The sequence below is a fragment of the Myotis daubentonii genome, chromosome 3, assembly GCF_963259705.1.
Source record: "Myotis daubentonii chromosome 3, mMyoDau2.1, whole genome shotgun sequence".
In the NCBI taxonomy this organism is placed as follows: domain Eukaryota; kingdom Metazoa; phylum Chordata; class Mammalia; order Chiroptera; family Vespertilionidae; genus Myotis; species Myotis daubentonii.
In genome coordinates this window covers 42128970-42155884 of record NC_081842.1, presented here as the reverse complement: position 1 = coordinate 42155884, position 26915 = coordinate 42128970, and the positions used below count along the sequence as shown (strand labels likewise).

The following is a 26915-nucleotide window of genomic DNA, read 5'->3' as shown; positions in this document are numbered from 1 at the left end:
TAGGTGTTCGTAAAAGCTGGCGACAAGGTCAAAGCTGGAGATTCTCTAATGGTCATGATCGCCATGAAGATGGAGGTAAGTACGTGCAATCGAGAGGTCAGTTGCCAGGTAAACTGTGGGCGGTTAGCAGACCTAGTTGTTCTTTTCCCTTATTTAGTAAGTTAAGGCCATTTTACCTATTAAGAGCCATGGGCTGATAAAGCATTAACTGCAGGAAAAAACAACAACAACATTCTTCTCATTTTAATTTTGTGAAATCGCACCCGTTGTTTGATTATGAAATTCATGAAATTATTAATATCTTAGATTCCGGCAGTAACCCAACTGAGTATTAGCTATGGGTATTTTCCAGGGCCAAACCTAGGGTGCCAGCGCTCAGTGTCAAAGTGAAAACCTCAGTCATATTCAATTAGCTCTTTAGGTTTTCACGTGGTTGGAAATTAAAGGCCAGTGGTTCTCAGACCTGGCCACACTTTGTAAGCCACACGTGGGAGCTTTTCAAAACGACTTCCCTGCACCCGTTGAACTGGGATCGCCCAGAAAGGGGCCCAAAGCTTTTTAAAAGCTTTCCAGGTGCGATTCTACTGTGAAGGTGGGGAGCTTCCTAGTCGGTGCCCTTGAGTGGGCTGCAGGTGTGTCAGCCCACTGGCACACCACGAACATGTTATTTTCTCTGTTCTGTGACATGAACAAGGTTGGGAAACATTGATAGACAACCAAACATCAAAGCGGTTGGCTTCGTTTTTCACCCTGACTTGCGTACGTGCTCGGTCCTCATTGGTGTGACAACCGGCCGTGTCTTTGTCCCTGCAGCACACCATAAAGGCTCCGGAGGACGGCACCATCAAGAGAGTGCTCTACAAGGAAGGCGCTCAGGCCAACAGACACGCTCCTCTCGTCGAGTTTGAGTGAGAGGAATCCGACGGAAGGGAAGCAGAATACACTCCTATCGAAGAGATGGCCGGCGAAACATTGTCTTAAGTACAGTATCTCTACACCAAAAAGAGCAAGTGCCTTCCTGCTTTTCTCGGGGTCTGGAACAGCAGTTTTATTACATGATTCTATGATTATGTTAAAGCCCTTTCGTATTTGAGAATCATACACTTGGATCACAAGTAATAAATTATCTTAAAATGTTTCATACTAATAAAATTGAATTACACTTTTTTTTATTGGAAGCTAATATGGCTTGCTTCTGCCTCAAATTGTATACCATGTAGTCTCTTTTAGGAAGACGGGCGCAACTTTATCAGAAGAGAATGAGTGGAAGAGAAAAGGTCATTTAACTCAGTGGGTTATTTCCCAGCTACAATCAGGATAAAAATGACAGTAACACATTTCAGGGCCAGATGGCTAGAGCTAAACTCAACCAAGGTTTTGTTTTCACCTTATTAGGGAGTTTATTGGGGAGTTTACAGGCATGGGTGTTAGCTCTTGTTTTTTTGATTGGAAAGTTTCTGTCTAGACTGCTTCTGCCTTTATTGCACCTTCTAAGGTTGTACAAATATATATACAATCTCGCACCACTTAACAGCAGATACTGTACTGAATACTGTAGGCAACTGTAACACAGTGGTAAACACAAGCACATTATACAGCTGTACGAAAATATTGTTTCTTTATATCCTTATTCTATAAGCTTTTTTCTGTTTAAGTTTATTTTTTTACTTTTTAAACCTTTTATTAAAAACTAAGACAAAAACACACGTTAGCAAGACCTACTCAGAGTCAGGATCATCAAGATGTGTCTTCCACGTCCGACCCTGGTCCCCCTGCAGTGTCCTCGGGGCTGTAACACTCCGGGGCTGTCACCTACGATAGCAGTGCCTTCTGGAGCACCTCCGGAAAGACTGCCTGAGGCTCTCCTGAGGGGGGTGCTCCTCAGAAATATGTCCATGGTCATGAACTTCATTTGTTTCTTTTTCTTTTTTTTTAATCAGAGATTTGCTTGCAAGTACGGAAGGCATCATGAACATTCCTATTAATGAAAAGCTTTCAGTGTCGGGGTCCGTGTTTTCAAACTTTTTAAGGAGCTTGATGCAATCTGCAAAAGCTTCTGCTAACAGCTTTCACGAAGAATTTCCTTGGGGGTTGGGCCTTCTTTTTCCTTCTGCCGGTTCTTTTTCTCTGGCCTCTTCTTCAGCTATGCACTCCTCATTAGCTAATTCCGCAGGCACACCTCTAGAAGCGCCCCACTGTCACCCGCATCCACACCCAGCTAAAAGCTGTTTGCCATGGCAACCTCAGCCCTGTTGATTTTTGCAGCCTTTGCGCTATGATGCTACGATGGCTATGTCACCAGGCGATAGGAAAATTTCAGCTCCATTTCTTGTGGGACCACTGTCATAGATGTAATCAGTCCTTGACAAAAACATCATTGTGCAGCACTCGACTACTTTTCTAAGAATATAGTTTACTATATATTCTTTAAAAAGTAGAAGAAATTGCCCTAGCCAGTTTGGCTCAGTGGATAGAGCGTTAGCCCATGGACTGAAAGGTCCCATGTTCAGTTCCAGTCAAGGGCACATACCTGGGTTGTAGGCTCAATGCCCTGGCCTCGGTTGGGGTGCACACAGAAGGCAACCAATTGCTGTGTCTCTCTCACATCAATGTTTCTCTCTCTGTCTCTCCTCTTCCCTTCCACTGTCTCTAAAAATCAATGGGAAAAATATTCTTAGGTGAGGATTAAACAAAAAAAAGTAGAATAAGTAAGTCAAAATTTAAGTCTACATATATTTATACATATAGTTGATTTTGATGATTTTGGAAGTCTGTAAAAGTAGTGCCATGCTGTATCTCCTGGAACATGTTATTTCACTCAGTATTGTGATTCCAGGATTCACCCCGTTGATGCTCTTAGCCAGTTTATTTTGTTACATAGTATTCCAGTGGATCCCAAACCACAGTCCTTCCCCCTTCTCCTGCTGAACAACTCAGATTGTTCCCAGTGCTTTGCTATTGTGGGAAATGTAGCAATGCACATTCTTTTTTTTTTTTTTTAATATACTTTTATTGATTTTTTTACAGAGAGGGAGGGAGAGGGATAGAGAATTAGAAATATCAATGAGAAAGAAACATCCATCAGCTGCCTCCTGCACGCCCCCTACTGGGAATCAAGGCTGCAACCAATGTACAGTATATGCCCTCGACCGAAAGCGAACCCGGGACCTCTCAGTCCACGGCCCAATGCTCTATCCACTGAGCCAAACTGGTCAGGGCAGCAATGCACATTCTTAGTGCACCAGTGCATATGCGCATTTATAAAAGTGGATGTTAGGTCATAGGGTAGCACACGCTCAACCTTGTGAAATGGTGTCAGCTTCTTAAAAGGGGCTCTAGTAGCCAGATAAACTTCCCTGCTGACAAATAATTCAATGCAACCACTGCTTGCAAGATGAAATCCAAACCTGCCCTTCCTTGCCAGTTTCAGTCAGGCCCCAACCTAAATTTCACACCTTTCCCTTAGCGTGCTCCCCCCCCTCAAGCACCTCCCACTTCAATTGGACAGGTCTGCTCCTCAATGTAGAACACAGCTTGCTCATTTTCAACAGAGAATCCCTGACTTCCAACCCCCACCCCCCACTACTGCCCCCTGGGTTCTCCTTCCTATATAAACGCTACCTGATCATAGCTGCTCACAGAACTCTGTACCCGGCTCCTGAAATGCCTGTTTTCTGCACCAGTCAGATGGCATCCATCTTCACCCCACTCACATCTCAGGGTATTGACTTTCACGTTGCCTCATTGGAAAAATGAACATTCTAACCAAGCTGTGTAATCAGATTTATCTGAGAACTCAGCATTTCCAATTTTAGTATTTGGTACCTTTCTCATCACTTTCTTGACAGTGGAATTGCTTCCTTGGCAGCCAGGAGACAGATTAATTTTGAACCTGATGTTTCCCATGTAAATTTTGACATAATTATGTCTTATTTTCCCAATTAAATCATAGGCATCTTAAAGCAGAGGCCATCTTTTATATTTCTTTGTCTTCTCCATAACATATAATATACTCTCATATGCAGCAATAACTCATTCAACAAACAATTAATACTTCAGTGGAAATGTGGAAATGCAGAGGGCCGTATATCTATTAGTAATAGCAACAAACAGGATCTAGACCAGTGGTTCTCAACCTTCCTAATGCCGCGAGCCTTTAATACAGTTCCTCATGTTGTGGTGACCCTCAAGCATAAAATTATTTTCATTGCTACTTCATAACTGTAATTTTGCAACTGTTATGAATTGTAATGTAAATATCTGATATGCAGGATGTATTTTCATTGTTACAAATTGAACATAACTAAAGCATAGTGATTAATCACAAAAACAATATGTAATTATATATGTGTTTTACGATGGTCTTAGGTGACCCCTGTGAAAGGGTCATTCGACCCCCAAAGGGGTCGCGACCCACAGGTTGAGAACCGCTGATCTGGACAAAAATAAAATAGAAAGGTTTCTTTTTCCTAATGAAAGCATGAAAAAAGTATTCAGCACAGTGAGGCTTTCTACACTTAGCCACACTTTCTGTAAAATTACTTTTTCTAAATGTATCCAAGTTAAATATTAATAATATATTCTAGCACAGAGTATATAATATATATATATATAAACATATGTGTGTGTTTGTGTACACATATACACATGCATATATAGTCACAGGCAACAGAGTGACATTGCAGTCAGCAGACTGCATACACATGGTGGTCCCGCAAGATTATAGTGGAGCTGTCTCCCACCTGTCATAGCGTCAACGCATTACTCGTGTTTGTGGTGATGCTGCTGTAAACACACCTGCACTGCCAGTCCCATAACAGTGTAGCACATGCAATTATATACAGCACATAGAGTTCATAATACTAATAAACAACTGTTCCTGGTTGATGTATTTACTATATTCTTATTTTAGAATGTACTCTTTCTACTTATAAAAAGTTTGCTGTAAAAGTGTGCGATGTCACACCAGCAGCAGCCTCATACATCTTTTCTTCATGGAGTCTCTTGAGTCTGCAGGCAAACGCTCTATCCACTGAGCCAAACTGGTTAGGGCCATGGAGTCTCTTGATTAAATCATTTTCTCTTGAGCTTGATTTAATCTCATGTTGTTTTGTAGAGCAACATGATGCACGGGTTTATAGCCTAGAGCAGCCGTGGGCAAACTACAGCCCGCGGGCTGGATCTGGCCTGTTTGAAATGAATAAAACTAAAAAAAAAGACTGTACCCTTTTATGTAATGATGTTTACTTTGAATTTATATTAGTTCACACAAACACTCCATCCATGCTTTTGTTCCGGCCCTCCGGTCCAGTTTAAGAACCCATTGTGGCCCTCGAGTCAAAAAGTTTGCCCACCCCTGGTCTAGGGCCTAGACCAGTGATGGCGAACCTTTTGAGCTCAGCGTGTCAGCATTTTGAAAAACCCTAACTTACCTCTGGTGCCGTGTCACATACAGAAATTTTTTGATATTTGCAACCATAGTAAAACAAAGACTTGTATTTTTGATATTTATTTTATATATTTAAATGCCATCTAACAAAGAAAAATCAACCAAAAAAATGAGTTTGTGTATCACCTCTGACATACGTGTCATAAGTTCGCCATCACTGGCCTAGACTCTAGGGCAGCCGTGGGCAAACTACGGCCCGCGGGCCGGATCCGGCCCGTTTGAAATGAATAAAACTAGGGCCAGCTCCCAGGGGTGGGCAAACTTTTTGACTCGAGGGCCACAATGGGTTCTTAAACTGGACCGGAGGGCCGGAACAAAAGCATGGATGGAGTGTTTGTGTGAACTAATATAAATTCAAAGTAAACATCATTACATAAAAGGGTACGGTCTTTTTTTTTTTTTTTTTTTTAGTTTTATTCATTTCAAACAGGCCGGATCCGGCCCGGGGGCCATAGTTTGCCCACGGCTGCCCTAGACCATACAGCCCAGGTGTGAAGTAGGCGATACCATCTAGCTCGGTGTAAGTGCACTCTATGATGTTCGCACAACAACACCATCATCAATGACACATTTCTCAGCATGTGTCTCCATTGTCAAGCAATGCATGATTATAGAATGAAAAGTTCCAAGTGAAAGACGGTGATTAGCTCCATGTATCAGGTACAGCATTCAGACTGGTGAGGTAGATGCAGGGAGATGTAAGCTACCAGGAGTGTTTTAGTTGTAGGACTGGGTGGTTGGTTTGTTTGGTTTATTATACAATTCTGTTTTGTAATTAACATGTTCCATGTAAACTTTTATAGTTCAAATACGCAATATGCAAGTTGGATGGAGGAAGAAAAAATTATCAGCTGGGAAACTAGTTAGGAAGAAGTTCTTACAGATACACAGGCGGGAGATAGGTAAGGACTAGGCCATCCAAACCAGTGCATTTTAAACTATAGTCTCAGCAACAGAATCTTTTCCCCTGTCCAAACGAAACTCTATTTACAAGAGGGAAAAGCAGAGGTCCTCTGATAGAAATTTTGGGTTGCTTTTTCACCCTTTCATATCCGTCCGTGGAACAAGGTAGAGTTCTCTATTTCATTAAGTGGCTGTGTTGCTCACGGGTGATAATGTATAAGAAGGAATTTGAAGCCAGTTAGGCCAGTTACCCACCTACCGGCTGAATCCTTTCATCGCCAGTTGTGCGCTGTGTAAGCAATTCCCTGGTATGTGGCTTCCTCTGTTTCTTCCAAAGATAGAGCATTTGCTGTGTTCTACAGCCTCTGGAGACAAAGATGGTAAGAAGTAGGTTTTGCTCCCACCTTAATTAATGGAAACAGAATCCAGCTGTACAGAAAAAGCTCGTATAATTGATTGATAGTAATATAATACACCTGTGCTGTAGGTGCCATGGTGGACCAGGCGAGTGGAATAAGAAACTCCATTTTGGGTCAGGAAGCTGATGGAGCAGCAGCGATACTGGGCCTGGGCTTTGCAGGACAGCCATTGGCCAGATGGAGAAAGGAGGTAAGGCAAGGCCGTTACAGCAGGAGGGACTGGCCAGAGCTAGTAACTAAGGCCTGAAAGCACAGTGTCCGGAATGGAGAGAGCCAGCAAGGCCTGGGCCACCGGGGTGTGGCAGAGAGGGGCTGGGGAGTGGCTGCCCAGCAGGGGAAGGATTTATTCTGGGGGCAATTGGGAGTCCTGGAGATTCTCGGACAAGTTTTTCAAAGTTATTTCAGCCCACAGTCTGGAGCACAGATTGGAAAGTAGAGACTGAAGACGGTGAATCCAAGAGGCACCAAATATGGAAGCCTAAGCTGCAGTCTGGTAGGGAAGATAGACCTCGGTCCACATCTTCTAGACAAAAGTAGCTCTTCTTTTTCCCTAGCCAGTTTGGCTCAGTGGATAGAGCCTCGACTGAGGCTAGAAGGGTCCTGGGTTCGATTCCGGTCAAGGGCACGCCCAGGCCCTACTCCTGGTGCGTACAGGAGGCAACCAATCGATGTGTTTCTCTCACATTGTTATTTCTCTCTGTCTTTCCTGCTCTCTTCTGCTCTCTCTAAAAATCAGTGGGCGGGGGGTAGTGGGGGAAGAGTAGCTCTTCTTTTGGATAAGACCCATTGCAGGCATGGGTCAAAACCAGAGTCATATAGTTGGAAGAAAGCAATTTGCTACCTTATCTTTGACAATAGCATTCTCAATGCAATGTGTTCAGGCCTGGAATAAGCAAGAAAATAACAAAATTTAAGAGCCCTGGTGGTTGCTTTTTAATCATTGGGGGGGGGGGGTGAGGGGGTGGCTGCATAGCATTGTCATCAAGCAACTTTGAAGTTAAAATGTTTGCATTCAGACCCTAACTATGCTATTTATAGTCGTGTCTTGGGCAAGACACTTTCCATGTAAAATGGACCGGCAGCACGACCTCTTAGGGTTGTTTTGGAGAATAAATGAGAAAATGTAGAGGTTGCCTTTAGCGCTGTGCCTGGAACATCATTTATATTCAACTGGTAGTTATTATTAATTTCTAACTCCAGTTATTTGCTCGAGAGCAATTATGAAACTGCTCTAAATTTAGCCAGCTGGTTTCTCTTGCCAGCAAAATGCCCAGGTCCGGCAGGGGTGAAACACTGTCTGGACATGCATCGCCCTGTCCCCTCTCTGCTCCCTCCATAGCGCTAGCCTGCTCCATGTCTCCCAAGTGGTACTGTCAGGGGAAGCCCCGTCTTCCCCTCCCTCTGGGACACTGCTCCCAGGCCGGCCTGTGCGCTAACGGGACAGCAGCACGCCCGGAAGCAGCTCACCTCTTGCATGAAGCCTGGGCCTGGACTCGCTCCATCTGCCCCATCAGCTGTCACACGTGTGCATAGGAAGAAAGACCCTGGGGTCTGGCTTCAGCCTCAGTGTGGGTGGGTGGGCATCACCACTTCTGCTGGGACCAGAGCAGGAGGTCTCTTCCTTAGTTGAACTCACCATCTTTTTTTCCTCCACAATCAACTTCTCTTCTCACTCTTGCTATTCTTCACCCGTTCTTTTAGGAATATTAGAAGTTGAAATATGCATCTATGTTCTGCCTGCCTGTGGCACTTCTGCTCTTGTCATTAAAATATTTACAGTGTTAATAGTAATACTTTGCCCTTCTGTTGCACCTTTCATCAGAGGATCTCAAAAAGCACTCTTGATATTCACACTAAACTTCAAGAGACCCAGAAAGAGGGAAATGGTGAGAGAGGAGGAGCTGGATGTGCCCAAAAGCTTGCTCCCTGCCCAGAGCAGGGAACCTTGGGTCACTGGTTTCTTCCTACTGATGACTCACTGCTCTCCGAGGGCATTCGTGGTACTTCCCCACCAGACTGTGTTTAGGGCATCCCAGGGGCCCGGCCCACAGCTCTCAGTCACACTGCCCCCTCCCTGTGAGTAACCCTGGGACACCATTCCTCTGGAGCAGGGGGGTGCATCACATCCCTGATACTAGTGATTACCCTGTCACCCCGACACTTGTCTCCCACCTTCTGGATCCCAGGAATCAGGATGCCTTGGTGCCTCTAACTGGCTCAGTCTCTCACAGTGAGTTGTGAGTACAGTGAGTACCCCTCCTTAAACCTCCAAGCCACAGCCCTGCTGTACCTCCCTCCTTCCTGGGTGGCTAACATCATTCTTCATACATACCACCCTTCTGATTAGGTTAGAAATAATTATAATTCTCACTCCAAATTCACACACACAAACAAACAACAACAAAAAGATAACTTGGGGACTTCTCTCAATTATTCCTATTCCTTTATCATTACCACCTCTATCATAAGAGCATGTGGTTTCTTCTGTTACTGAAAGCAGGCTTCATGTTCACTGTAATTTAGACTGGCATTCCGCCCAAGTTTGTTCCCCTAGTGCCCACCTGGCCCCACTTGGAGCGCCCATTTTGGATGTGCCAGTGTAAGCAGGCTGCCTCCTGCATGACAGGCAGCCCTGGCCCCAGACCTTCCCTTCTGCTCTCATAGGCCTGGCCCATCACACACCTTCACCCGGAGTCATTTCCCATTAATACAAGGCATCAAATAATTATTGAAGATCTATTATAGGATGATAAGCCATAGGTCTTTAGTGCCTTGGTCATGTAAATATTGTTAGTATCTTCCCAAAGAAGTATTAATTTAATTTTTGAATAGATGGTACATTCCCATGGTTCCAAATAAAAATGTATATATTAAAAGGTAGGTTACACTCACCTCCTCCCAGGACCAAACTAGAATTACAACCTAAATATAGAGCAGTCAGCCTGCATAGCCAATGGAAGACTAGCTGAAGAGAAGTCTTGTAACCAAGGATTCACAGAAAAAGCCACACCGAGACCGGTAGGAAGGACGAAGACGTGAAAAGGGCTGGCCCTGCTCCCACCGGTAGCGGCTGAGATTCTGGAGGGAGACCCAGCTGCAAAGTTCCCCTGGGAAGGGTGGGGTCTCAACCTCAAACCAGGCTTCCTAGCCCAGAGCACCCGAGACAGGAAGAGGCACCCACATAACATCTGGCTGTGAAAATCAGTGGGGATTCTGTACTCCAGCATAGACAGGAGTCTGCTAGGGACACAGACACCCTCTTAAAAGGCCAATCACAAAGTCTCCCTCTCAGCCACGCCCCCTGGGTTTGGCGGAGGGAGGGTGGAGCGGAGTGGAGTTGAGTGAGGAGAGACTGGCCTTTGTGGCTCTGGGGAGGGAGTGAGGGACTCCTGTGCTGAGTCACTCCCCACACACAGACACCACCTTTCATGGGTGCAGCACTCCTCCCGACAAACATCCTCCAGACAAACTGGTCCTCTGATTGCTTCTTTTCTAGAATAAGATTATTCACTTGAAACCTTAATAGAAATACCATGCTTCTGATTGACAGGGAGTTTGCTAATCTCTCAGATGAAAATGGTGGGATTGAGTGGTGGATGGACAGGCAATGAGTGCAACTCTCAGAGATTTGGAATTTGCCAAAGGATGTCGGACATACCTGATGTCTGGAAAAAAATGTATAGTAGGTGGACTCAGTGATGATTTAGTTCTTTAAAGCAAAAGGGCAAAATTTCACCCTCCTCCTGGAGAATTGTGGAGACAGGTGAAGGAGGAAAATGTGACTTAACTAAAGCTGATGTTTCACTAATAAAAACAATGAATTTTTAAATATGTTTTTAAAGAGATGTGAAGGGAGAAGGAGAGAGAGAGCAACATCAACTAGCTGCTTCCCGAGCACACCCCACTGGGAATGGAACGGGCCCCTCAGTGCTCGATGACACCCAACCAACTGAGCCACACCAGACAGGGCAAAACGGAGGAATTTATTAATTTAAAGATAGTTTCCTCATCATCCACTATTTTTTAGATGTTTCATTTCTTGTATATTTTGCAACTTCTATTATTTGCTAATGTAATTTTCCTTTCCAAAAAATTCGACTTGCTTAAGTGAATGTATTATTTAAAAAGTTAAAAACGACATAGTGAAACCTACTTTATTTGTCCTTTCCTCAAATAAAATAAGATAAACACATGCCTAGCAATTTAATTTTGTTATTCAAACAAAGGTATTTTGATCTCTTGGAGGCACTAATACAGTGGTTCTCACCCTTCTGGCCCTTTAAATACAGTTCCTCATGTTGTGACCCAACCATAAAATTGTTTCTGTTGCTACTTCATAACTGTAATGTTGCTACTGTTATGAATCGTAATGTAAATATCTGATATGCAGGATGGTCTTAGGCAACCCCTGTGAAAGGGTTGTTCGACCACCAAAGGGGTCGCAACCCACAGGTTGAGAACCGCTGCACTAATAGAACCTACAGAAAAATATGTCAACACCTTGATTTCTTGATTTCCAGTGAGAAATGTACTTGTCACTCACATCAGAATACTTAGAGTATTGATTTGACTGGTGTGTCTCTCCTGGCTTTAAAAGCACATGGAAGCCAAATTGTAATGACAAGTTTTCTTGAGGAGAAGGGACCCAGATAAAAGGATCTTGGTGCTTGTTAGAGGACCTGACGATTTGATGTGTCTCTCTCTACAAAAGGAATGCATACCAGCAGCTGCAGAGCTCCACATGGTTGAAGACATGCTACCAATTTTCTCCCCTGGGATTTCCCATTTTTTTATGTTTCACTAGAGGCCTAGTGCATGAAACTCATGCACTCAGGGGCAGAGGTGGGGTGCGTCCCTCAGACAGGCCTGCACGCTCTGGCAGTTCAGGAGCCCTTGGGGGATTTCTGACTATGGAAGTGGGCCTAAGGCATCAGTCGGACATTGTTAGCACTGCCATGGAGGTGGGAGAGGCTCCTGCCATTGCTGCGCTTACCAGTTGTGAGCTCGGCTTTTGGTTGAGTGGTGCTCCCCCTGTGGGAGCACACTGACTACCAGGGGGCAGCTCCTGTATTGAGTGTCTGCCCTCTTGTAGTCAGTGTGTGTCATAATGACTGGTCATTTCATTGTTCTGTCAATTTGCATATTAGCCTTTTATTATATAGGATTTGCTCATCTCATTTTATTAACATACAAGAGGCCCAATGCACGAAATTAGTTCATGGGTGGGGTCTCCAGGCCTGGCTGGTGATCAGGGCTGATTGGGGCCAGCCCAATCAGGGCCAGGCCAGAGAGGAGGCAATGGTCACCGGGCCAAGAGTGGAAGGAATGGACACTGGATGCCGACGCCACCATCATCGGTGCCCCACCATCATTGGCGCCCACCACCACACGGTTCTCCGCCTCCCCCCTCCTCCTTCCCTCACTGCTGCACCACCACCACGGCATGTGGGCAGTGGGCCAATCAGGGCCTGCTGGCTGGGGGGAGGGACAGGGCATGGGAGGTTGGCCGCCAGCCCCAAGGAGGGAGCTGGCCCTCGGCCCTCCTGGGAAAGGGGCTGCACCTGTCGCCACCCACCCCTGGTTCCCTGTCCCAGCCCAGGGCCCAGCTCCGATCAGGTGATTGGGCCCTGCCAGCCAGGGGGAGGGACTGTGGGTTGTCGGCCGGGCAGGGGAGGTTGGCTGTGGGAGCACACTGACCACTGGTCAGTGCGCATCATAGCGACCAGTCATTCTGGTCATTCCGGACGTTCAGATAGTTTAGGCTTTCATATTATATAGATTCTTTCTTTAGATTTATTAATATGACCCTTAGCCTAAACTTTTCTGATGATAAGAATCACCTGGAATGGTTGGAAAAATAGATTTCTAAGTAAGAATTTCTAAGGGAAAGGCCTGGTATTCTGTATATTTAGCAAATGGCCCAAGGGTTTGTTTTTTGTGCTTTTTTTTTTTCTTTAACCAGGAAGGTTTTGGAATGGACAAGTTGGTCTGGTGCACCTCAACATGTAACATTCCTACAAACCACCCGCAGATCCTGATTCCACTGGTCTAAACAGGGCCCGAGAGTCTACATTCCTGGCAGCTCCCGGGCATTTAGCCTGGGGACCACATTTTGAGTGGCATGCCTCAGGGATTCTCAAGGAGTGCTCCAGGGCCCGCAGTATGGGCAGCAGCTGGGAAACCTCTTACAAAGGCACCCTCTCGGCCCCACCCTACACCTCCTGAGCCAGGAAAACTCTGGGGATGGGCCCAGCCATCTGCTTGTAGGTCTCCAGGTGAGATTTTGATTCACGCAAAAATTCAGGAACCACAGAGTTAGACTTAGTGCTTCTTGCTGCTTCTAAGCGGGAAGTTATTTCCCTTGAGATGAACCTTTGTCCGTTTCTAATTTTATTCATGTGTACACTTAGATCATTTAACTCGATGTGGGGAGGTTCCTTACATGCACCTTTGTAAAGAGCTCAGGAACTATTGGCAAGAAAGGCACCTGGTAGTATTTGGGGGGACTTGTTCCTGCTGTCATTAAATTCAATTTTCCAAAATCACTGAAGAGACCGTTTTGTTCTAACACAAGATACTAGGTTAGAGCGGGTTCCCAAGTGCCTAAAGGGACCAGACACTCCGATAACACCCGTCTGTGAGGGAACGGTGGCTCAGGGAGGAGGCGTGGCCTCAGCAAGCAGCTGCTCCTCACCTCCACCCAGTCAGCGCCTCGGGGAGTGTGGGCCAGAGTGGTCACATCTCCCACATGCTCAGAGGAAGTCAGGAAGCCAATGTTTTGCGTGAAATCTTTTGACTCTTAAATGGTGGCCAACTATTCAAACTTGTTGTAAATATTCGGTGTCTAACAAGCTAGCCTTCTGTTAGCGACTCTGCCTTCAGGCACTAGTCCGGGAGGTGACCGCTGGCCTCGCTCTGCTCGGTGGGTCACTGTCTGTCTCATAAAGAAGAGCAAGCCAAGCAGCGGCTCTAGCGGTTCATTTCTGTGAAACAAACCCCAAACCATACACCGTGCTGCTGTGAAAGGCCAGTCCATTCTCTCCAAGCAGCTCCCCGAGCAGCCAAGGGTTAGAGCTCATGGAGATACTGAACATTTTAAACGGGGACACGGACAGTTTCACATTGTGTAATCCATCTGGAAGCAAAGAATGCCTCCTCGTCATGACAGTGGGCCCAGGGGCAGGTCTAGGTTTTGTGGGCCCTGAAGCTAATACAACTTGGGGGAACCCTATTTAAGGAAAAGAATGTGACATGATGAACTAGTTATGAACGTACAGAGAGGTCTTAACTGAATGTGGGAAAATGTTTATGGCAGGTCTGATCAAGTAATTGAATCGATACCCCCTCCCCTGGGAACTGGCCTTTAGGCCACTTCACAGCCGACATCCCTTTCGCTTAGACCACCTACTAAGACCATTATCCTTCCCCTTCGGACCTTCCCGGACCCGGACCGCCCAGGGAGGTCCCCACCGAAAAAGCCCGCCTGGAGTCCTTCAAAACCTCCGACTCCTCATCCATGGGTGCTGGCACCATTTGGGGCCTCAGCCCATTTGGTCTCCAGAAGACCTAACGAGTTTATAAACCTTTACTACGTTTGGCCTCGTGCATGCCTCCTTCGGCCACCCTAACAGCTTACTTTCGCAAACTTTACAAAAAGTGAATGTGCTGGGAAAGGCCCACAAAAGCAAGGGCCCTGGAGCTTCCCGAGCTGCGGGCACACGGGCCTCTGTCCTGGTGACCGCTGGGGCACAGGCAGAGGTTAGGGTCGGGCCAGAGGGTTACTGCTCTGGGGCACTGGCGATGTTCTACTTCTTGACCTGGGTGGGAAGGTTGGTTACAAGGGGATTCATTTTACAACTTTTTTGTTGTTGTTAATCCTCACCCGAGGATATTTTTCCTGTTAATATTTAGAGAGAGTGGAGGGGAGCGAGAGAGAGAGAGAGAGAGAGAGAGAGAGAGAGAGAGAGACCAGGCCTGGGGATTGAGCCTGCAATGGAGGTATATGCCCTTGACCAAAATCGAACCTACAGCCCTGCCGTTCGTGGGCGGATGCTCTAACCACTGAGCACCCAGCTAGGGCCATTTTACAACAATTTGATTAACTGTACACATGTTGTTTGCACCTTTAAGTACACAATTGTATTTTATAACTTAGAAAATCATTCGGTCCTTTTCTAAGTCAGCAAAACTACTCATTTTATGGGGGTGAAGTAGGTCTTCAATAAATGTTTGTTTAATAAATGAACAAATGAATGAGTGATTTCAAGTCTATTCAACCAATATATATCAAAGGCCTAAATGTGTAAGATCCCTGCTAGGTATTGTGTTATTAAATACATTATATTATTTGCTATTTAATATTTAAGTAAAATTTAATGAAAGAAATAAAATACCTATATTTTATTTTATTTTGCCATATTTTAAAAGTTAATCTTGGCCCTGGCTAGGTGGCTCAGTTGGTTGGAGCATCACTCCGTATATCAAAAGGTTGCAGGTTCAATTCCTGGTCAGGGTGCATACAGGAGGCAACTAATTGATGTTTCTTTTTCACATCAATGTTTCTCTCTCTCCCGCCCCCTTTTCTCTCTAAAATCAATAAACAAATCCTTGTGTGAGAATTTTTTAAAAAGTTAATTGTATTCTTTTACTATTGTTTTACATATAAATGAAAAATGTAAATACACATATACTGGATACAGGCTTTAAAAAGAAAAGAAATTAGCTTTAAAGATGTTTAATTTGCAATCATACAATTTTTAAAAATGTTAGGTAGCAGGAACAGAAAAACAGAAGAAATTGGTTGGTATCTACTAAAGACCAGACATGCATAATTTAAAAATCATGCATAATTTCCCTACATTAACATAACCACTGTTATTATTTTACGAGTGGCCCGTTGCATGAAGATTCACGCAATAGGTCTTCCTTCCCCTGGCTGCCAGCACTGGTTTTCCTCCGGCACCCGGGACCCAGGCCTTTGGCCCGGCCACAGCAGCGAGGCTTGGCTTCTCTGCTCCGGCTGCTCCCAGCCCCTCCTTTTTTTTTTCCAGCTCCTCTAGCGGAGGCCAGGGCTGGCCCAGCCCAGGCCCCCAGCCACTCCTTCAGTGGAGTCCAGGGCCAGCGGGAAGCTTGGCTTCCTCCATCACTGGGAGCAACTCAAGCCTCCTGCTCACTCCAGCTCCGTGGCCACCGCCATCTTCAGTCATCTTCAGTATTTGCTCCATGCCTGTGTATGCAAATTAACCGCCATACTCGTTGGGTTAATTTGCATAGTCACTCTGATTGGCTGGTGGAGTGATGGTTAATTTGCATGTTTCTCTTTTATTAGTGTAGATTGCATTTCCTTTCAACCTTTTATTTATAGGCACACTTTTAAAAAACATATTTTTATTGATTTCAGAGAGGAAGGGAGAGGGAGAGAGCGATAGAAACAGTAATAACGAGAAAGAATCATTGATCGGCTGCCTCCTGCATGCCCCCCCACTGGGGACCGAGCCTGCAACTCAGGCATGTGACCTTGACCGGAATCGAACCTGTGACCCTTCAGTCTGCAGGCTGACGCTCTATCCACTGAGCCAAACCGGTTAGGGCTATGGGCACACTTTTTACATAGTTAAAATCATAGTGTTTCTAAAGTTCCAATCCTGATTGTTTCTACCTGACATATCATAAGCATTTTCCATGTTGCTACATGATTTTCATCATTTAATTTTTAAAACTGCATAATTATCCCTTACTGACTCCCAGTAAATTCTGCATCTGCCCAGAGCCCCACTAATCCACCACACACCATTTGGCGCTCTCTCCACCTTTATGTCCCCAGCTGCCTGCCTGGGTCTCTCCCCGGCCCTGTGCTGGGGTCGCAGTATCTGTCCTGCATTACTTAGAGGCATCCACCTGGAAGGGAGATGATGGCACAGAAGCTTGGTTAGTGAGAAACTGTGCTTACTTGACTCCTGTCTGAACTTTAAAATCTATGTTTATTCGGGAATGAAACAGAAAAATGATTCATCTTATGAGTTTCCTCAGGGTCAGTGGAATCCTGAATCCTCTTGGATGAGTTTATTCATTCTAAGCTCTAATTGACACACAGCATAGAAACCAGTTGGCTCTTCTCTTATATATTCTATCTGCGAGAAGCAGCAACACCTGCCAGCATCTTGATTCCTCTCTTCCTTGGCATTCGACTGAATTAATCAATAGAGCACACAGCTAACAGAACAAAAAAATAAAAAATTTCCAATAAGACAAATGGAAAATTACAAAACAAAAGCATGATTCTCTGCAATTTTTCAAGTCAGGTGAAAATGACTCACTTTTTTTTTTTTTAATTCAAATTGTTTTGAATTAAAATTGAAATTGATAGTATAAACCTGTAATACTATCAGAAACTATTTCTTTTGTTATATTTCCTCTTTATTGAAATTGTTTCCTTTAATTCATTGCATTATTTGATTTTAGATTTATACTATACACAATAAGGGAGTGAATTTTTAATATTTTGAAGACTCAGTTTTTAATATCTATTCTAGTATGTATTAATATCTAGTATAGTGGTTGAACCTTTTTATCCTTTTAGAGTCTCCTCCATTATTTCAAGTGAAGGGACACTAGGTGTTAAAACAATTTCCCTAACAAACCACATATATTTATTAAAAAGTTATCGAGTAATTTCTCCTTTTATTAAAGTAATTGAAGAACGTATAGGGTTTATAATGAGCTTGGAGTAATGTGTATTACCACCCTGAATGAAAATAGTCCCTGCCAAAAGAAAAACATTTAGTCTGTAAACAGTAGAATGCTTTTTTTCTTTATCCAAACATTACTGTTAGACATTTTTACATATTGAAAATGGTCTCTGATCCATATTACTACTTGCAGACAGTAGTTGGAATAATAGTTCTACTTATTAAATCATATCATTCAGGGCTCCTTGTAAAAGAGCCGTGGTAGCCAAAAAAAAAAAAAAATCATATTGCAGGTGATTTCTCCCACTTCTCATCGACAGGCATTATTACACATCAAATTGCAAAATAATTGGGGGAGGGAGGTACGCGCTCTTACATTCTTTTCGTTCTGTGTTTCCTTGCTAGAAAGCCGATGTCCCCGGCTGTGGCTGGAGAGAAGAGGAATCCCGAGGCTGACATGTGGGCATGCATTCACCAGGCAGGCAGGTGGGAATGTTTTTAAAAGTAGTTTATTTTGAAGTCCTTATCTTCCTACTAACCCCCTTTTTCCCTTGAGTTTTTAGTCCCATTCAATTTAGTTCATTGCACAGAGTCCTAGGCCAGTCGAAAATTCTCTGGGAGACCTAAAAATGTATGACACACAGTCCCTGCCCTTGAAGGGACAAGTAGTTAACAAAGGAAAAGTGACATGGGCAGAAATATCTAAGAGATGAGGCAAAATTAGCCCAGTGCTCTAGGGATCTCAAATAGCCGGCATGGGCTGCACAACTTTTTCTCTGTGCGTGTATGTGTGGGGGTCACTCTTAGCTCTAGGTCCTGGGGCAGCTTCATGGAGAACTGGGTGTTGAAAGAAGAGGACACCTGTAGAAGGTAGAGATGGGGACAAATGTATACCCGATAGAGAAGCAGAACCAATAGGAGATCCATCCAGACATCCACCCACCCATCCATCCATCATCCGTCATTACAGGGAGTTGGCCTTGCACAGTTGTGAGAGCTGGTTAAGCAGTCTCTGTAAGGCTATTGTCTCCATGTCTAATGTTGACACTTGAAGCCCACTGTGTAAGTAGTCAGGAAGGGATGATGAGTGTACAGTGGGGGAGATCAAGAGAAGGGTGGAACCCGCGAGCATGAGCTGAAGCCTGACAGGATGAACTTGAAAGCTGCGTCAGTTCTTATCACCTCTGACCTTGGTGTCAAGCTGTTCTGCAGAAGCGAGGGCCCTATGTCACACAGCTGAGCACAGACACCTGGCTGTTGTGTTCAAGGAGCCGAAGGAGGATCCAGGGGAAAGGAGAGAACTTGTAGGCTTAGTTGCTGCTTCATGCCAATAAGATGACTCAGCAGATCAGCTGAAATGTGTTTGAGTCCCAAATGGCTGCTGCTTCCGACTCTCCCAGGAGTTTTCCTTTCAGCCCACCCTACTGGGAAGCATGCAAGAAAGGAAAACGTAGGTCAGATGTCAGCCATCGTAAGTTGTACCCAGAGTATGGAGCTTCTGAAAATCAAGCTAAAGATTTTGGGTGATACAGACAATAATAAGTAAGTGGCCACTGGAATTTTTAATTTTTTTATTTTGTGTGTGCTAGAAGTGACAAGGGTGAACTGACCTTGAGGACAATGAGACTGTAGTGGTAGGCAGGACAGATTGGAGACCTGACTGGGGAGCTCAGAATGCCAAGTAAGTGGAGGCAAGGGGGGCCAGGAAGCTGGAGTGGAAAGGGAAGTGGCAGAGCCATGCCTAGAAGTTTTATTGCTGAGGGCCAGGGCACAAAGCTTGCTTTTGTGCATTTGGGGAAGAGGGCAGGTCTACATTCAAAGCATTGCCCGCCTTTGACATTGGTATGCTTGTCCCATCCCTTTTTTTCAGCCCTGGAAATTTCAGTGCCCTGGGTCAAAGTCCCAAGTTTGTGACCCTAGATGGGGTCCTGAAGAGAACACAGTGGATATTTGTTGTGTTTTGTGACACCCAACAACAGTCATTGAAAATCCTTTCTGTGTTTGGGGAATTTTCCACATGAAGGTTCCTACTGGAAGCCAGTAGATCACTCCTCGCTTGATTTCCATCCAGGGAGACTCCAATGTGTAAGAGAGTAGGAAGAAGCAGGGGCCACACAGAAGCATCCTTTTACTGCTGAATAGATTCTATTGTATGAATATAACCCATTTTCTTTATTTACCAATGTATAAATATTTGAATAATTTCCAGTTTTCATCTATTATGTACAATGCTACATTTTGGTATACCTCATATTTCTCCTGGATAAGTACCTAGTAGTAGAATTACTTTGTCATATGGTAAGTTCAATTTTTAAAAAATTGATTTTAGAGAGGAAGAGAGAGAGAGAGAGAGAGAGAGAGAGAGAGAGAGAGACATTGATCAGTTGCCTTACATATGGGCCCTGACTGGGGATCAAACCTGCAACCTGGGTGTGTCCCTGGACCAAGAGACAAACCTGCCACCTTTTGGTGGTTGGGGCAATGCTCCAACCACTTGAGCCACACCAGCCAGGGTGGTAAGTTTAAAAAAAATTTTTTTGTGAATATATTTTATCCCATTAATTTTTAGAGAGAGTGGGAGGGATGGAGGGAGACAGAAACATTGATGTGAGAGAGACACATTGATTGATTACCTCCCTGCACATGCCCCAAATGGGGCTGAGGATCAATCCTGCAACCCAGGTATGTGCCCTTGACCGGGAATCAAACCTGGGACCCTTCAGTGCACAGGCCAATGCTCTAACCACTGAGCACCAGCCAGGGCACTAAGTTCAAATTTTAAGAACAGTTTAAATTTCTATTTCACATTACAATCTGCAGTGCCTGAGGGGTCCACTTTCTCCAGCTACTCACTCAAACTTCAGAAGGCCTGTCTTTTTAAATTATAGCCATTCTGGTGGATATGCAGAATTATCTCATTAAGTTTTAATTGGCATTTCCCTAAGGACTGATGATATTGAATTTCCATATAAAGTTTAGGATCAACTTGTCAATTTCTACATCGACTGCTGGCATTTTGATAGGGATTGCATTGAATCTGTACAACAATCTGGGGAGAACTACCATCCTACCAATATTGAGTCTTTCAATCTATGGACATGAGTCTGTAAATCTTTTTTAATTTCTCTCAGCAATATTTGATCATTTTCAGTGTATACACATTTCACTTCTTTGTTAGACTTATTCCTAAGTCTTATTTTTGATGCTCTTGTGAATGAAAATGTTTTCTTAATTTTGGATTGTTTACTGCTAGAATATAGAAATACAATTGATTTTAAAATATTGATCTTGTATCCAGTTGCCTTGCTGGATTCATTTTTTAATTATAGCAGTTTGGGGCGGAGGGCAGGGGACTCCTTGGGGTTTTTTACATAGAGGACAATGTCACTGAGGATAGAGATGATTTTTACTTCTTTCCAATCTGGATGACTTAAAAAAAATTTTTTTGACTGGCCAGAATCTCAGTACAAGGTTGATTAGAAGTGAAGAGAGCAAATATCTACATTTTTCCCATTTTAGAGACAAACATTCCATCTTTCATCATTAAGTATGATGTTAGCATCAGGTTTTTGTAATCAGGTAAGGAACTTCCCTTCTATCTCTACTTTGTTGAAAATTTACACCAGAAATGGTTGTTGGATTTTGTTACATGCTTTTTCTGCATCTGTTTAGATCAGGGGTCCTCAAACTACCGCCCGTGGGCCACATGCAAATACAAATATTGTATTTGTTCCCATTTTGTTTTTTTACTTCAAAATAAGGTATGTGCAGTGTGCATAGGAATTTGTTCATAGTTTTTTTTTTAAACTATAGTCCGGCCCTCCAACGGTCTGAGGGACAGTGAACTGGCCCCCTGTTTAAAAAGTTTGAGGACCCCTGGTTTAGATGATTGTGTGGTTTTGTCTTTTATCCTATTATTAGAGGCCCGATGCATGAAATTCATGCAAGAGTAGGCCTTCCTTCCCCTGGCTGCTGGCACCAGCTTCCCTCCAGCACCCGGGATCTGGGCTTCGTCCAGAAGGTCGTCCGGTCAAATTAGCATATTATGCTTTTATTTTATAGGTTATGGTATTACATTAATTTTCAACTATTAAATCGACCTTGCATTCCTAGGTACTTGGTGATGGTACATAATCCTTTTGATACATTATTTAATTCAGTTTGCTAATTTTTGCTGTTATTGTTGTTAATCCTCACCCATGGATATTTTTCCATTACTTTTTAGAGAGAGTAGGAAGGGGGTGTGGGGGGAGAGAGAGAGAAGTATCGATATGAAAAAGACACATCAATTGGTTGCCTCTGCAATCGCCCAGACTAGGAATTGGGGATTGAACCTGCAACCCAAGTGCGTGCCCTTAACTGGGAATTGAAACCACGACCAGACTATTGGGTGGGAGGTCTGATGCTCTTTCCACCGAGCCACACTGGCCAGGGCTCTGTTTGCTAATATTTTAAAATGGTTTTTGCTGATATCTGTGTTTGAGGGATATTCACCTCAAACTGAGTTTCATTTTCTTTGATGTATTTTTGTTTGTTTGTTTTGAATCAGGGAAATACTGGTCTTGTGAGATTGACATCTGCCTTGCTTCTACAGACATGTGTAAATAAAAATTTGTATTATTGTAATTTCTGCATTTATTCAATTGTTTCTTTTTCCTTTTGAGAAACAAATTTCACAAGTTATTTTAAAAGTAGAAACCAGATCTTATCTACCGGTTTGGCCACCACAATAAAATCAATGTTCCATCTGAGCACCTGACCAGAGTCCTCTAGTCACACTGTTTGTCTGTCTATTGCAGACATGAGCAGAAACAGATGGCATTTCAAACTGCTAAACCCATCATCACAGACAGGAGAGGAGGGAGCTGCCACCTTCTGCTTCTCTTCTGCACCATGTGTGTGTGTGTGTGGGGGGGGGGGATTGGAACATGTCTTCTGAGTAGTCATTGGCTATCATTAACTTTGTATCATGGCCCTTTGAGGTTTGGGGAAGAAATGTGATCACAATGTGTGTGTGTGTGTGTGTGTGTGTGTGTCTGTGTGTGTGTGTGTGTGGCCAATCAAGCTGGCTCTGCTGGTCAAAGTGTTTCCAGATGTCAGAGCCACATCGAGTGTCAGAAGAATCTGTGTTGATATGGTGTTTGGAGGGCACTGATGATCTAATCTGTGTTTGCCTCATCATGTAACCCTAATACTTACTATGATCATGGCTGCTTTGGGTTATCTTACCGTCTATGAAATGTGAAGAGCAATCACAATGCTCTACTTGAGGGGGCTTTTGATTAAAGAGACATCCAAATGTAACAGGAAAGAGCATCACTACTCGTTCTGAAAACCAAGTCATCTCAGCTTGAGACTCATTGCTTGTTTATTCCTTCGAAGTCTGTTCATATGAGCAACCACAACCTGTCCAGTGCCCGTCTCATTTACTCCTCACACAATACCTTGAGGTGGGTATTTTGCAGATGAAGGGACTGGGGCTCACATTAAGAAATATGCCAACATCACCCTCAGAATAAATGGTAGGGTTTGGCCCAAGCACATTCAGGTTATTCGAAGCCCACGCTCTTCTACTGCACACAGCCTCCCCTCTATCCATAGTCCTGCTGGGCTCCCAGATGCAAGGCTTGTACAACCCTCTCCCACCTCTCATAGTTTCCACACTGAGTTCCTGGGCTGTGTGGGCAGGGATGCTGGGACTGTGGTTCTTTCATTGTATTCCTAGGGCTTCTTACTGTTTTGACAAGTATTCACTGACAAGTGTTCAATGAATGTTGAAAGAGAAGACTGAGTGAGAACAATTATACTTCCTGGAATTAAAAATAATCTTTTTATTGAGGCCACCAGTGTTTCTCAGTGGTTGAGAATTGACCTATGAACCAAGAGGTTACTGCTTCGATTCCCAGTCAGGGCACATGCCCGGGTTGTGGGCTCAATCCCCAGTAGGAGGCATGCAGGCGGCTGATCAATGTTTCTTTCTCATTGATGTTTCTATCTCTCTCTCCCTATCCCTTTCTCTCTCTCTAAAATCAATAAAGATATATTTTTTAAAAAATATTTTTATTGATTTTTTTGGAGAGGGAGGGAGAGAGAGAGAGAAACATGGATGTGAGAGCAAAACATAGATCGGCAATTGAACTGGCAATTTTTCAGTGTACAGGATGACAGACACCCACCAATTGAGCCACACAGGCCAGGGCATACTTCCTGGAATTTCTAGGAAAGCTTACATTTGAAGCTGGAAGCAAACCAAAAATGTCTCTAATCCAAAATTTCCAGTCAGAGGAATTGAGGCTCAAAGAAGACAACACATATGTGAAAAGAAAATAGCAAAGGATCTGAACTTCAAATAATGTAAAGATAACATTGCAGGAAAAAAATGTCAACTGCATAAAAGAAAATTAAAAACAAAAAAATGAAAAAAAATGAAACAAACAAAAAAAGGGAAAAAATAAAAAAATTTTAGAAAGCAAAAAAAAAAAATGTCAACTGCAACGACTTCACAATTGATTTAATACTATTCATTATTGTTTTTGAGAAATCATTCACCTGAAGGACTGGAATCAATTCTCAGACTCTTCTCAAAATCAACCAAATAACATAGACCTGGCCCAAGAACCCGGCTCTGAGCCACACATACATTTCACCCAAGGTCTGTGGCCCCATCACATGTGCCCAGCCTGAGCGGGGTGTTTTCTTACACGTTTCACAGCTACGTTGCTAGTCTGTAGAGCTGTATGCCATCCGCCAGGAATGACAAGAATCCCTCCTCTCCCCTGAACCCTCCCGGGGGTGTTCTTTCCAGCCAGACCTGCTCTGCCAATTGTGCTGTCACCGACGCCTCCCCAGAGCTCACCTGTCCGGCCTGACCATGGACCTTCAAGCTTCCTTCCTCTCCACGCAACCCCCATCCCACACACCCTGCTTCCAGGTCAGGTTGTCAACAAAATCAAGAGACCTCCTCAAATTCTCCCAAATCTGTTATTTTATTTTGAAGTGGTGATCTTTAGCCACACCATTTTCCTTTCTTTCATTTTTGGTCAATTAAGAGCGGCCACATCACATTTTATCTCTAAAGAACTTTGCCGAATCATCTTCTTTCTCAAATATCCTGAGGGGTTCTCCCTGATCTCCCCCAACAGATTGACCCATTTAGGCTTCATAATTAGATTCTTTCATTGACTTCTTCTTTCTGTGTATTTATTCTCAAAATGATAATCTCATAATATTCAAATTTGTTATTTTTGTCTTTCTCTTTCGCAGTGCTACGGGCTAACCTGACCCTGCTATTAGCTTTTTAAAAAGTTTTACAATGTTTGCGCAGAAACCTTCCCTTGAACCAAACTCTTCTCTCTTCATCCATCTCAAATAATTTCTTTGAAAAGGGTAACATGTCTTAAAGAAAATGCCATTTACTTATTTACTGGACAACCCTGAAAAACACACCTCAAAACTCTAATGTACCTGTGGGATATGTTCCAGTGCTTTATATATGTCTTATTTTGGTTGAGCAATTCTTATACAGAAATCACATTTAACAGGAAGACATGTTCATGGTCAGGCACATTATTGGTGCTTGGTAGACAAATTTGCACAGGTAATTTTCCTAGTTTGCTATATACACTGAAAACATTTATCCCAGATACATGTTTCCTCCAACTAAATTGCACTAGTTTCCTAAATGCTAAATATTTTTATGCGTACTATTGATTATCTATAGATATCCTAGATTTTCATCTATTTCCTGAAAGTAAGAGTACTTATTACTCCCATTTGTTGAGCCTCTACTCCAGGCCAGCCACTGCCCAGGCCTGTGCTGGTCAATATAGTAGCAAGTACCTTATGTGGTCATGAGCACTTGGAGTGTGACTAGTCCAAATGAAGATGTACTTTAGGTGTAAAATAGACATCAGATTTCAAAGACATGCTGTGAAGAAAGAATGTAAGATATCTGACTACTATTTTATATTGAGTACATGTTGAAATGCTGGTATTCCCAATACCTTAGGTTGAATATTAAAAACAAAACAAGTGAAGCTTGTTTCCTTTTACTTTATAAACGTCACTGCTAGAAAATTTTACATTTCCTATGGGCCTCCTATTGTGGCTTGCATTATATTTGTCAGAGAGTGCTTGCTTAGGTGCTCCCTACACTTAAAAATGAATGAATAAATGAATGAGGGAATGAGACAAGCTATTCTTTCCTGATCTGTAAAGACAGCTCATAATAGTCTACCGGGATAAAATAAAAAACAACAACTTAGGGTTTGATAGAAAATAATACAATTCAACCTCATGTTGTCATTGAGAATACTGAGTCCCAGAGGGTAGCCTTATGCACTACCCTCCGAATAAAGAGAGAAAAGCAAGGTGTTGATTCAATACCAGCATTTTCTCATCACCAGTGAAAAATGCCTTGGTGAGGATACTGGAAGAATCCAGGGACAAACAGCCTGGATTTCAGAGTACTACTGAATCATCTACTGTACTACTACAAGTAGTACAGTAATGGCTTAAAACAACCTCAAAGCCATTACGATGTCAATGAATTCACTCTTTGCAACTGGTTAGAGCTATCCAAGACAGACACCAGGCTGAGCCACAGTCTCATGCAGGAGGGACAAAGCTGGGCTGGGCAGGGAGGTCCAGGATGAATACCTTCGGACAGTGGGACATTGTGACATCATCAGTGATGGGCTTGGTTTCTCATTGCTGGCCCTCCAGTCTTGGCTGTTGCCTACCGCAAGTCCATTCCTCTACCATGAGTGTGGAGCAGCTAAAATCAACAGACCCACATGTACCTTGAGGTGACAGACTGGCTCTGGTAAATATCCCCATTTTCCTATTTAGAAGGTGACCCACCGGAACACTGCTTTTGTTGGTCCTTTTGCGTGAAGAGGACAATGGTGCTCAGTTTCCTAGGGACAGTCCTTGAGGTTTATCCCTTTGTCCTGATTAAGGATTCCTCTTCAAATGGTTCAGAATGTGGGGGAGAAAGTCCCAGGCAGTCAGTCGTTTCTTCGGCTTCACCGGTAACGCTTGTCAGGAAGGGGAGAGCCAAAAGGCTTCCACTATTCTGGTGAGTTTGGCATGAATTTGGGACTCTGGCTCTCACGTTAGATTTCCTGCAGCTACATTGGGCTTACTCCTGCCCCCAGGCCTGCTCCTGTCTGCTTCACCCTTTAACATTTTTTACTCTTACATATTTATAAACAGGCAAGCTTGAATTCAATAAGCACTTACAATTTATGTAAGTGTTGGGCAAAACTGAGTCCACCCAAGTTCAGTGTGGGAAGGTGGTGGCTGTGCATCCCAGGATAATGCCTTTGAACTGTAACGATGTACACACAGTTACCCTGCAGGCTCACCACCAGACATGTTAGCAGTCTGTCTTCTCAGATCACTCTTGCTCTTTCTTTTTGCTAAAAGACAGATTTTTAGAAGTATGGAATTCTT

General features: G+C 43.7%; 1 protein-coding gene and 1 long non-coding RNA gene across 2 annotated transcripts in view; both read left to right on the top strand.

The window, feature by feature from the left end:
- The window catches only part of MCCC1 (methylcrotonyl-CoA carboxylase subunit 1), a 58824-nt gene extending 57655 nt beyond the window's left edge, over window positions 1-1169 (top strand). The window contains exons 18-19 of the mRNA XM_059687135.1: window positions 4-75; window positions 814-1169. Of these exons, the coding sequence (XP_059543118.1) occupies window positions 4-75; window positions 814-912 (171 nt within the window). The 3' untranslated portion in view covers window positions 913-1169. The remainder of the gene's footprint in view (window positions 1-3; window positions 76-813) is intronic.
- Window positions 1170-16623: 15454 nt separating this feature from the next.
- LOC132229236 (uncharacterized) lies at window positions 16624-19930 on the top strand. The gene is made up of 3 exons (XR_009451661.1): window positions 16624-16698; window positions 17865-17945; window positions 19330-19930. It is a non-coding gene; the product is annotated as an uncharacterized LOC132229236 (long non-coding RNA).
- Window positions 19931-26915: the final 6985 nt, after the last annotated feature.